This window comes from Ochotona curzoniae, unplaced genomic scaffold (genome assembly GCF_017591425.1).
Source record: "Ochotona curzoniae isolate NIBS_2020 unplaced genomic scaffold, NIBS_Ocur_1.0 scaffold_1037, whole genome shotgun sequence".
Lineage (NCBI taxonomy): Eukaryota > Metazoa > Chordata > Mammalia > Lagomorpha > Ochotonidae > Ochotona > Ochotona curzoniae.
In genome coordinates this window covers 16,372,680-16,385,896 of record NW_024467083.1, presented here as the reverse complement: position 1 = coordinate 16,385,896, position 13,217 = coordinate 16,372,680, and the positions used below count along the sequence as shown (strand labels likewise).

Sequence of the window (13,217 nt, the reverse complement as noted above, 5' to 3'; positions counted from 1 at the left end):
GATGATCTTCCATCCAATGGTTCACTCCCCAAGTTGCCACAAAGGCTAGAGCTGAGCCAGTCCAAAGCCAGGAGCCGTGAGCTCTTCCAGGTCTCCCACGCAGATGCAGAGTCCCAAGAGTTTGGGCCATCCTCTAGTGCTTTCCCAGGGCACAAGCGTGGAGCTGGATGGGAAGCAGCGCCACCGGCATTAGAACCGGCGCCCATATGGGATTCTGGCGCTTGCAAGGCAAGGACTTTAGCCGCTAAGCTATTGTGCTGGGCCTGATTAACTTCCTTTCTTTCTGACTTCAGCACCTTCCTGAGCAGTGTTTCTCATGTTGGCTTAGTGTTGGCAAATTCTTCCAACTTCTTTTTACTATGAAAATATTTTTATTTGATTTTAAAATACAAGTGAGAGCTTAGCTGTATATATTATTCTAGGTTGACAGTTTTTGTGTTTAAGATCTGGAAAATGCTACTCCACTCTCTTGCTTGAGGGAGCTCTTCTGAGAAGTCAGCAATGATTCTGATTTTCCTGATTCTGGTTTTCCTCTGAATGTTACATGCTTTTTTTTTGTTTGGTTCAATATTCTTCATGTTCAGTTGAGGGAAGTTTGACCACAATGTATCTGGGTGAGGGTCTTTTTGGATCTAATCTGATTGGTGTTCTCTGCCCTTCCTATAATAGCTTTTCCTTAAGTTCCCATTATTAGGGAAGTTCTCTTTTTTAATTTCAGTGATTATGTCCTGCAATCCTGACTCTTTCCACTCCTTCAGGAATTCCTATGATTCTAACATTTGATATTTTGATGTTTTCATTCATTTCTTGGATAGGATTTTTTGCTTTTAGGTCATCTGCCACAAGCCTGACTAGTTGTATACTCTCCACTTGGTTGCCTTCCACCTCTGATATTCTTTCTCATGTGGCAGTCATTCTGTTGTTTAACCTTTCTGTTGTATTCTTTTGCCCTAGTATTTCAGTTTGGACCTGTTTTTCTCTGTGATAATGTTATTCTTAAATTACATAAGTTCTTCTCAACATTTTTCTTTGTCTCTGAAAAGTTTCATGATGATATTTTGTATTTCCCATCTGGAAGCTTCTAAGTATCTTTGTCCTGCAGCTCTAGGATTGAAGTGATCCTTTGTTCATTTTTTGAGGGAAGAACTGAACCCTTTTTCTGAGGTGTTCCCTATTTTCTACTTTTTACCATGATCTTTCAGATCTGTGGGCTTTCTTATGGCTGTCAAATTCTACCTCTCACGGTTTGCTGGTGTTTTCTGATATACCTGTCTATAGCCTGGAAGGCTGTTGATTCACAAGGAGACTTACTGTGTCCCTGCTTTAGCAGCAGATGGCACTCACAGGCTGATATGGGTCCAGTAATGTGGCAGCTGACTCTTAGGGTTTCATTCCACCTCTAACCACAGGACTGTTAACTCAGGGTGAGTGTGTTCCCATTGCTGTTTTGTGCACGAGGGACTTCACTGTTCGGCACTTCTGTTGCCTCTGCTGACTGGCACACAATGTGGGTGCATTTCCAGCTGCCCTATAGTGCATAATCAGCAGGCACACTCTCCGGCTTCAGCGGCTCCTCACTCCCCACAGGCAAGCAGCAGCAGAAGTGTGAGCTGGCATGAACACTCATGCCCCGGCCTTCCCTGCAGTCTCTGCTCTGCTCTCCCAGCATCCGCCTATACTGATGTATTATTGCACGACTGCCTGTTTTTATAAAACATGTGGCATCTTGATCACCTACAAAGAAATTGCAAAACTTTGGTACAATAGTATGATTCCTGAGATTTTGTTAGGAAAGAAATTGAAGGCACAATATTGGCATTATGAAGAAAATCCATAGTATCATGCTACAAACAAAGCATGAGGAATGGGGAATACATTGAAGTATGATTTTATTGAACAAGAGACAGATTGTATCATGATCTCCGGGAGATTTGGTTGATTCATTTTTCCAACCAAGGAGAAATTAAAAAAATAAAAGCTGGTTTTCTAAAGTCTGACAAGTTATGTTGTATATAGTATATAGAAGGCACAGGGTTTTTTTTTCATCATTTTCATTGTGCTTTGTGCAAGGATGATTGTCAGCAAGATCCCATAGCTGAAGACAGAGCACTAGCGCTCACACACCATTGCTTGGCATCTGAATTGGGGTGTTGTGGGTCAGTGTTACGGGGTGACCCTATGGGTGTGTGCCAGGAGGAATTCAGATGTAACATTAAGATATCCCCAACAGCAGTGCAGACTCTAGTGACTAGATGCAAGTGATGCACAGATTCAGGGTAGCAGACACAGAGCTATGGGCCAGTGCTACTGGGAAACCCTGGACATTGTTGGGGACACAGTGACTCATCCCCCTATTCTGGCCATGAACATGCCTGTGTTTTGAGTCACAGGTAAGTGCTCAGCATTATTGTTATTGTTCATTTACCCATTTTTTTCTCTCCTTCTAGGCCCTTTCCAACAGAAGAAAGCATTAATGATGAAGACATCTACAAAGGCCTTCCTGACTTAATAGAGTATGTTGAGCATTTTAGCACAATTAAGTCAGTACCAATTTTCGTATCTGTTATGAGTATCAGCTGTGGATGTTCAGTAGGTTCTCTGCAGGGAAACGTAGCTCGTTGTGATTAAGATGTGAGAAAGACCTTAACCTGGGATTGGAAGGCATCACAGGAAAACATGCTTAAAAGTTTTTTTTTTTTTTTATTTCTGTTGTGTGTCCCTGTGAAGGGTAAAGGTATGCTGCAATGAAGTATAATATGAGAATTCCTGACAGGCATAATAAAAATAATATATGAAACTGAAGTTGGTTATGGAACAGTTGAAAAGAAATGGTATCCACCATTGGAGGAGGGTAGGACACATAGTGTTTTGTAACTAAAAGGAAGAGGGCCACTAAATACAGGCTGTAGTTACTCCATGATGTTTAGGGTAGATGGTGGTTGTTCTGAACAGAGAATCCTTCTGGGCTCCATTACATAATTATTGGGCCCGGCGCCGTGGCCTAGCCTTGAATGCACTGGGATCCCTTATGGGCACTGGTTCTTTATTTATTTATTTATTTATTTATTTTATTTGGTTATTGGAAAGGCGGATATACAGAGAGGAGAGACAGAGAGGAAGATCTTCTGTCCGATGATTCACTCCCCAAGTGAGCGCAACAGCCGATGCTATACCGGTCCAAAGCCAGGAGCCTCTTCCGGGTCTCCCACGCGGGTGCAGGGTCCCAAAGCTTTGGGCTGTCCTCAACTGCTTTCCCAGGCCACAGGCAGGGAGCTGGAAGGGAAGCGGGGCCACCGGGATTAGAACCAGTGCCCATTGCCGGTTCTAATCCCGGCAGCCCCGCTTCCCTTCCAGCTCCCTGCCTGTGGCCTGGGAAAGCAGTTGAGGACGGCCCAAAGCTTTGGGTTCCTGCACCTGTGTGGGAGACCTGGAGGAAGTTCTTGGCTCCTGGTTTTGGATCAGCACAGCTCTGGCTATTGTGGTTGCTTGGAGTACATCATCGGACAGAAGATCTTCTTCTTTCTCCTCTCTATATATATGTGACTTTGCAATAAAAATAAGCAAATATTTATAAAAAATACATAATTATCAGGAGAGTCAAAGGATCCTTGCCAGTGATGATGTTCTGCTGATTGCTTCATGTAGATTACAAGTAAATATAAAACATGGTTCTTAAACCTAAAGGAGGGTGGTAATGTAGAACAGGCTGATGGCAAAGAATTGTACTGAAGAGTCAGCTATGCTCCTGGAAATGTCTGTGGGATCCTGTGCATTCATCAATTCCAAACTCATCTAGCTAGGGGAGGTCCCTAGGGTCCACTGCACTAATCTGACTCAGGGGAGGTCTGTGGAATCCATTGCACTCAACCAGCTCAGGGAGGTCTGTGGGATCCACTCATCTAGCTGAGGGGAGGTGTGTTAAATCCACCACACTAATCCAACTCAGGGGAGCTTTGTGGAATCCACCACCACACTTATTCAGCTGGAGGGGAGTTCCCTGGGATCACTGGCATTCATCCCTCCCAGGGCACTTGATGTTCTGACCTTGTTCTTGCCATGAGACCTTCAGGCATGCTGCTTCTCCTGCCTCTGTAGATGACCCATCACCAATCATGTCTTTGTTCAAATGTCCTTCTACAGAGAGGCCTTCCTTAAAGACTCAAAATTGCCACATCCCCTTAATTGGTCTTTTTTTTAAAACAATATTTATCACTGTCTGAAATAAGTTTGTATTGTTTCATATGTTGTATCTTTTCTCTTTAGAAGGTGAATTTTCTTGACCTTGTCTATGACTGTTTGCAGAACTTCGACAGTAACTGGCAGAGTAGGTCTTCAGTGAATGAATGTCTGAATAATTCAAGACTGCATTAAGAACCATGTATTATGCTTCAGGCCTTGAGCTCTCTAGACTGTTAGCCAGAGAGGGAATTGAGTGCTTGTGTGCTAATCGTGTTGTGGGTACTATCCTTTAATACCACAATGTTACCATGTTGTTCCTGTAATCACACTTTAAAGATTAGAAAATCGAATTTTGAAAATTAAGTCTTGTTGAAGGAAATGTCATTCGTAAACAGCAATCGTTGGGCTTTGCTCCCGGATGTTCTTAGTTTGGAGAGCAGGCTCTTACTCCCTGCACTGATCTCAGATGCACTCTGATGTTTCTCCCTTCTGAAAACTTTCTGCATACAATTAAAGCCCAGCGATGGAGAGCTAGCTCATGTTCCCATAGTAGATGGCATCTGGAATGACTTTGAAGTGTTTTAAATAACACTTAGGAATTGTTTATTATCTCTTTCTAGCACTGATTTTTTTTTTAAGCTTTAAGTTCTAACGATGGTGCCTTACACCAGACACTGTTATCCTTCTATCTTGTTCTTGGGTCTGTAGGAAGGATTGATGTAAAGATAAATCCTGAAACAATGCAATTTCTGGCTACGTTTGCAGGAAATCCTGGGCTTCTAACGTCTCTGAAATTCAAGCTCATGGTCTTCAGAAATGCAGCCTGTATTTTCTGTCTCATGGTTGAGTTACAAATGTGACATTATTCCTAGAATGCTTTTGAGTCTGTTTTTTTCTGATCTCTGTGGGTTCTAACTTCTAAGGGTGAACCTGAAGACAGACATGAGCCTGGTTCCCACTGTGAAGGCCATTGTTCTCTCCTCTATTGGAGAGAAAGGCACTGGATGGAGTACAAGGAAGTTGACAAAGCTAAATGGTGTCCTTGGTTCTCTTTCTTCACTATTTTCAAGTGATGTTTCTGGTTAGTGTTTTTATTTTTGTCCACATCAAACTTACAGTGTTTCATCTGTACAGACGCAGGAGAGATGCTAAAGGGTCCTGATTCTGCAGGAATTGAACTTCGTTTTTGAGAGATACTAAAACTTCCTTTCAACATATCCTTACTAGCTAATCTCAGTCTTTGAGATTATGGGTCAAAAGAAGCCATCTGTTGCAGACTTGAACAAACAAAATAAGATAAACAACAAAAAACTTAGAGTAGCAACCAGAAGTATAATATATAAGTGTATCTTCTGTTTTTACTGGAGGGTTTAGAATATCCAATGACTTTGGCAAGTCGAATAGTTTGCTTCTCATCTTACTCCTCTTAGATGGGTAAAATAATGAATACCTGATAAGCTGATTAGTGCTGGGTGTGTTAAATGAGAATGTTTATGCAAAAGAATTGTTTATGTGCTTGTACACAGAACATCCGGTAAGTGGTAGCTACCAAGCCTTTGGTGTTGGCTTTTGTTAGCTATCATGCTCATTGAAGTCGAGAGAATTTGTAATATAAATCTTTCAATGATTTCATTAATTCCATTTTATCTTCTAAAGTCCTTAAATTAAAACCCAGTCGACGAGTTCTAGTTATTGCATTTGCTGCATAGTAAAAACTTTTGCATGCTTTGCTTTGTTTCAGTGAAACTCGTGTGGAAGATGAAGAAGATCTTTACGACTGTGTGTATGGGGAAGATGAAGGAGGAGAAGTCTACGAGGACTTAATGAAAGCAGAGGAGGCACACCAACCCGTAGGACTTTTGTTTTACTCGGGGTATCTTACTAGGACAGTAATTACTTCAAGGACCAATTAGTGTGATTATTTATATAATCTCTGCCAGAATAGTTGTTTTTATGATGCCTCTGATTGCTAATAACTATGCAAGCAGGACTTATTATTATTGCACTTGGAGATACAAGCGTAGTGTTTTATAGTTCAAAACAGGCATAAGAAGTCTCTGGAAAAATCCTTTCATTTTACTAGCAAGAAAACAATCCTGAGAGAAAATGGCATTCCACTTAGCTAAGTAATGACTGAGTAGCAATAGAATGTGTTTATAGGAATCATGAATTTATGAAAGGAAATACTCCTTTACACAATGGGAGTATATTTAAAAATTAGGTAAGAGAACACATTAGAGTATTTCCTCACAGGTGTATGGTGTTGGGAAGAGGTACTTTTTTCTTTTTTATTAGAAGTTTGCTAGCTTTTTAAAATGTCAGAAACTTCCATTGTAATAATAAATGAACTATGGGCCCGGCGCGGTGGCGCAAGTGGTTAAGGTCCTCACCTAGCACGCCCGGGATCCCATATGGGCGCCGGTTCTAATCCCGGCAGCCCCGCTTCCCTTCCAGCTCCCTGCCTGTGGCCTGGGAAAGCAGCAGAGGACGGCCCAAAGCTTTGGGACCCTGCACCCGTGTGGGAGACCCGGAAGAGGTTCCTGGCTTCGGATCGGCATAGTATCGGCCCGTTGCGCTCACTTGGGGAGTGAATCATCGGATGGAAGATCTTCCTCTCTGTCTCTCCTCCTCTCTGTATATCTGCCTTTCCAACAAAAACATAATAAAAATAAATCTTTAAAAAAAATAATAAATGAACTATCAGTTTTAATCTACCACTAGTATACCTGAAACATTCAGACAGAAGTAAGTACTTTGAATTGTTTTCTCATCTATGATTTGAAGTGCAACTCAGTAACTGATACTCTTAGGCTTTTGTTAATATCTTCCTCCACCTCAGTGACTTTTGTCAGGTGAATTGCGATGTAGATTTCATTAGCGCTCAGGTCTCTGTAGCGTCTTCAGTTACAAAGCTAGCAACAATGAAATGGGTTCTTGAATCCAACTCCATCGTATCCCAGAGTCTTTGATTGTAGTACTAGTCTCTACCACTCCCAATCTTAAGCATTTTAAAGATTTGTTTTTATCAGAAAGGCAGAGTTAGAACCAAAGACAGAGAGGAAATTTTCTACCTACTGGTTCACTCCCCAAATGGCTGCAACTGCTGGAGCTGAGCCAATCCAAAGCCAGGAGCCTCTTCTGAATCTCCCTCGTAGGTGCTATGCAGTGGTCCAAGGTCCTGGGCCAGCCTATGCTGCTTTCCCAGCAGGGAGCTGAGTTAGAAGTGAAGGAGCCGGGATTTGAGTCGGTGCACAGATGGATGTTGGTGCCATAGACAGAGACTTAATGTGCTAATAGAAGAGCCAGTCCCTGGGATGTTAATGTCCTTTTTGTCATTGTTAGAGTTACAAGATAGGACTTGGAAAGAAAGATGTAAAGAAATTACCCTATACCATTTGTGGCATATCCAGAGGTATTACATTTCTTACAGAACAGTTTTAATTAAAAATATTTAACTAATTAAATAATTTAAATATTTAAATAATTAAAAATATGTTGGACTCGGTTGCTTAAGTAACCCCCTGAACCACCCATATACCATATTGGAACACCTGAGTTCCAGATCTGCTCTTCCTCATTCAATTTCATGAATATACCAGGAGGCAGCAGGTAATAAAAATACGTGGGTCCCTGGCACTCAAAGGGGAGACCCAGATGAAATTTCTGGCTCCCAGCTTCCACCAGGCTTACCTCTGACTATTGAGGGCATTAGTGAAGTAAACCAAATAAGTGAAGTGCCCTCTCCCCCCCATTGCAACACCCATGCCTTTCCCGCTTTCTCCTCTTTTCAACCCTCCCTCCACCTGGTCTCTTTGTCATTCTCTCTAATTCTGCCTTTCCAATGGGTGGAATAAATCTCTCTGAAAAAAGAATTGAAACTTAGTTTTAACCATCTAAAATTTTCATTGTGTAAAAACTTATGAAGAACACCCAAGATACTGCACATAAAAAGTTAAGTGTATCTTTCAGTTGCATGAATTATTAGAATGGAAGAAAGGGAAGTTTTAGGGAAGGAATAAAGGAAACAAGTATGGTTATCACCTTAGAATTTATCTATGAAATCTGTTCCCTTTATATTAAGAAAAATTAAAGAAAAAGGAATACAAAGTTAAATTTTGTCATGATTTTGATCTCTACTACTATAGGGATTACTAATTTTCTTTTGATAATTCTACATGTAGAAATGCCCAGAAAATGATGTACGAAGCTGTTGCTTAGCAGAAATTAAGCAGACAGAAGAAAAATATGCAGAAACTTTGGAGTCAATAGAAAAGGTAAGTTGTCATGTTATCCTTAATACTCAAATACTGTCTTCTATTGTTAGTGTAACAAATTCACTGAATCTGTTTATTCAGTTTTAAGTAAACTTTGTATTTAAAGATCTCAAAGTGTAAACAAGCCTTACATGCCAAAATGGCAGGCCAGGTGTCTTAAATTTTTTTCTGAAGCAAAATAAGTCAGGAGAGCATGGTACAGAGGTATTGGTGTCATTTTATTGAGAATGATACTAGAATGTTTTGTGGTCAGACCACATTTAAGGCAGACAACTACATAACTTGAGGGTGTCTGTGTGAAAGCACCCAGGGACGATTGTCTGTAGGAGAAAGACCTCGGATGGGAAAGCGCTCAGCTGATGTGTCAGGAAAGAGCAGTAGCCCAGGGTGGCTGGGGCAGAACAGGTGAAGAGGATGGCAGAAGGGCAGAAGGTAGGGATCAGGTCTGGTGAGGACATATGGTGTATGCATGTTTTTAGAGGGAAAAGTTTGAAGCCACTTTTGATGATTTTTAAGGTTAGAGGCCATGAAAATTAGAACAAAGAGAAAGTTCAGGAGGTTAAGGACAAAAGTGGAAGAGAGAATAGCTATTTAGTGGAGAACTGACCAGCGAAATATAAGACTGTACACATTAGAGGTTCATTTGAGTTTTGTGGTCATAATTAAAGCTTGACCGTTATCATAATTTATACTTACATGCATGTGGCAGTTTTACACTGTGTGTGTGTGTGTGTGTGTGAGAGAGAAGGAAAGAAAGGAAGGAAGGAAAAAAGAGAAAGAAAAGAAGAAAAAGAAAGAAAGGTGGACGTAGGAAGCATAGGATACAGCTTTGGAAGCCCTTCTGATGACTGTTCCAGGAAGGCAAATGGGCAGAAAGGAGGGTACATGAGGGATGTGGGATGGGACAGTGGATTGGCAAGTCCAGTAGGGTTGAAGAATTCCTTGTCTAAATGCACGATAAAGGAAGGAGAGAGATCTGGGAGTTGATTGGAATCAGTTGTAAGGAGTGTGTCTAATTGTCAGTAATGACAACATCTTAAGGAGGTTTGGCAGTTGAGCTTTGATTAGACGCAGGATTGCTAGATGTCCGCTGTCAGAAGCATCGTCCACCCGGATATCGAGATTGCTAAGGTTGAACAAGAAATGGTAGCTCAGGAGCTAAGAATCTTAAGGGATGACTCATAATTACATAAGTAGATTATTACTCTTAGGAATCTATATACATCGAAAATCATTTAAGGGACATTTTGTGAGTCCCCTAATCTCTACAGTTTTACCATTACTTGCCAACTCAGCCAATAATGTTCTCTCTTTTGCTTTCAGAGGCGTTTATTGTGTAAGCTTTTTCTACTTCAAATATAATGGTTTTTGTGTTTCTTAATATCTTTGGGTATAAAATCTTTAAGACAGAAACTTCTACTTTTTTGATTTTCATAGTGAAATTCAATGTTACCTGCATTAAGTGTTTGTTGATGAAAATTATAAGATAGGGTAAATAGTGCTTAATATTTCCCTTTTCTCTCCTCGTAGTATTTCATGGCACCACTAAAAAGATTTCTGACACCTGCAGAATTTGATTCCATATTCATCAACATTCCTGTAAGTTAAGCTATGCTAGCTAGGACTGGTATTTTCCATGAATTCTCATTTTCATAGTAGGTCCCACATCTGTTTGATATTCTGTATGTATTTTTAATTTCCTATTTAAACTTTCATTTATTATCATTTTATGATACAGTTCCATAGGGATTTATTCTACCCCTTCCCCACCACACACATTGAGTTCTCCCATATCATTACAACCGCATAGTTCTTCATTAACAGTTATAAGTCCATCATTGCAGGCATGGACAATGGCAGAGAATCCAACATCCCATTGACAAGACACATCCAACAATTTCACTGGAGTCCTTCCTTGAACCAGACATAGAGATGCACACTACACTGTATTCTCACATCTCAACACTATTAATTACCTCGTGCTCATAAGTATTTGTCTGCTGGACTGCCAGTGTTGCTGCTCCCCTGTCCCCCTGGGTGGGCTTTGTTGTGCAGGCACTGCCCTGGTGGAGTCAGCTTCCTCCTCCCTTCCTCGCTCCCTCCACATCCTTGGCCTCTGCTCTTTGGGACATGTTTCCAGTGGTGTCAACCTTAGCTCCTATTTCTTAAATATGCTGTTTCACTGTGATTTATGAAATTAGTTTAATAAAATGTGAGAGTGGATTTATCACACTTACATAAACATTTCAGATGTTGGACTACCTTATAATAATCTTACAGTTCTAAAAGCATATTTTCACACACATATGAAAGCAAGCTAAATTCTGTGCCAAATGAGGTCACACTAGACAGGAATCAGATTCCTAGGAATCAGGTTTTGTACTTCACACACACACACACACACACACACTCACTCACTCACTCTAATTTCACAAATATTTTGTATTGACTTGCTTGGATCACCTGATCCTCATATTTTGATCCTATTGTATTCTTGATGAATAGTAATTGATAAATCCTGTCCAACTGTCTTTATCTCAGAGTTTAGTCTACCAAAGACATCTTCATTCATTTTGTAACCTAGTAAGAAAATGCTTACAGTATCAGGTAAAAGTTCAGCCAAAAAAAGTGCGCTTTTTAGGAAATCGGGTTCTTATACCACATAAGTATATGTGAGCACTCTATCAAGCTTGCAGCCCGTCTGATCCCTGCTGTCAATGCTTTTCCATCTTCTTCAAAAAAATGACAGGGGTGGCGTAAACATCTTTAATCTCTACACCATTAGGGAAAGAGCATGTTGTAGGATTCATGTGTACTCAAAGGTGCACAGGAAGTAACTGTGGGAGAATGGGCCCTTTGGTTTGATGTTGTTTTTTCTGGCTGGGCCACGTGTTTATTGCCTGGCATTAAATAACATTTAAGAGGAGAAATGTGAAGTTCTGACTTCTGAGTGCTCTAGTCAACTGCCTAGCACAATTTATTTGCTCTGTATTTATGCTAATAGTTGTCTAGTTTCAAGTAATTCAGTGTGATAATTGTTAGCTTAGCATCAGGACACCACTAATTGACCGAAGTAAAAATCTACATATCTGTGTCCCTAGGACATGAATCATTACTTATCCTGTCAATAAAACATTAAGCACTTGGATAGTTTTATTTAAAAACTTGTAGTGATTGTAAAGTGAAAATAAACTGTACATATTTTTTATACAAGGGATAAATTATCCCTTAACAGCTTGAGATAATATTTTTTTTCATAGGAGACTGAAATTTCAAGTCAGATGTGAAACTGCAATTTCCTTACACTTGACCTCTATTCCTTTTCCACAACCCATCTCTACTCAGATGATCTTCCTTTGCCTTCTCCCCCCACATCTTACTCCCCATTGCCCCCTTCTTTTTCACATCTATTTTTAATACTCGCTGTTTTGTATGTGAAAACATTGTGCATGCATATACTGAGCAGCAAGTCTGGCAACAATGAGATTTGGAGTATGTTTTTTTGTTTGTTTCTGATTCTTTTACATTGTTTTCTAAGGAACTTGTGAAACTTCATCGGAACTTAATGCAAGACATTCATGATTCCATTGTAAATAAAAATGATCAGAACTTGTATCAAGTTTTCATTAACTACAAGGAAAGGTAATTTCTCATTATTTTGTGACTCATGTGGAATCCAAAGAAATCGATCTGATATTGAGGGTAGGATGGTGGCTACCTGTGCCTGGAGAGCAGAGTGCAGAGAGGGATGGGGAAGGTTGATCAGTAACCACTAAGTTCTAGTTCAATAGGATGTAAGGAATATAGTGGAGTGGTTAAAGTATGGTGTGTGTGTGTGTGTTTTGAAAACTAGAAAAGATTTGAAATGTCTTCCCATTTAGCAAACATAAACATCATAAATGTTTGAGGAGGCATATATTTACCCTAATTTGAACTATACATGATATGTAAATGTATTGAAATACCATGTCTCTCCCCATAACTATATACAATTAGATATATGTACATGTATTTATATTTTAGTAAACGGGTCATATTAAAATGGCTAACAGATAGCTTTTTTCATTGCTTACTGTCCAGGGTGCTGTTGATTTCAGAATAGTAGTTTAAGTAGTATATATGTGTGTTATAAAAATAAAAAGGATCCATTGTAGGTTTTGTACAATGTAAATTGAGTTCCGTATATGCCTATGCACCTAAAATATAATTCTGTTTTTAAATCAGGACATATGGTTTGTAATACTGACCATGGGGTGCTTTACATTACCCTTTAGATAGACATTAATAATGAGTTAAACCTAAAAGCACCAGCTTATTGGTGAAATTTCTTTATCACTGTAGAGCCAGGTTCCTAACGTGGGCTCTGATCCTTGCTGCATGTTATCATCCGTGTAGCATGGTTCAGGCCCATGACTCCTATTTTTCAGATGATATGTGTTCCTTTGTTAGAAAGTAATAAGGAAAAGATGGGTTATAACAAGTGAAGTTGTGATTGCAACAGAAATGTGGGAGAAAATATAACTTTTTGAGCATGAATAAGCAACGAAAAATGTGTCTCTAATGGGCAGTTAAGCAAAGCCTTTAATTTTAAAAGAACATTTAATTATTTGGAAGATAGTATGAAAGAGAGATCTTGGCATTCAATGATTCACTTTCCAGATGGCTACAGTAGGGAGGACTGGACCAGACCAAACTGAGGAGCGCCCACAGGCACGATCTTCCAGGTGGCAGGATCCGTAATACTTGGACCATCTTCTATTCTTT

At 40.0% G+C, this 13,217-nt stretch overlaps 1 protein-coding gene across 4 annotated transcripts in view; it reads left to right on the top strand.

Moving 5' to 3' along the window:
• The window catches only part of VAV3 (vav guanine nucleotide exchange factor 3), a 349,285-nt gene that overhangs the window by 162,837 nt on the left and 173,231 nt on the right, over positions 1-13,217 (top strand). For all 4 annotated transcript variants that reach the window (XM_040998716.1, XM_040998713.1, XM_040998714.1 and 1 more), the window contains exons 4-8: positions 2,448-2,513; positions 5,921-6,029; positions 8,361-8,453; positions 9,984-10,052; positions 11,992-12,095. In XM_040998716.1, the coding sequence (XP_040854650.1) occupies positions 2,448-2,513; positions 5,921-6,029; positions 8,361-8,453; positions 9,984-10,052; positions 11,992-12,095 (441 nt within the window). The remainder of the gene's footprint in view (positions 1-2,447; positions 2,514-5,920; positions 6,030-8,360; positions 8,454-9,983; positions 10,053-11,991; positions 12,096-13,217) is intronic.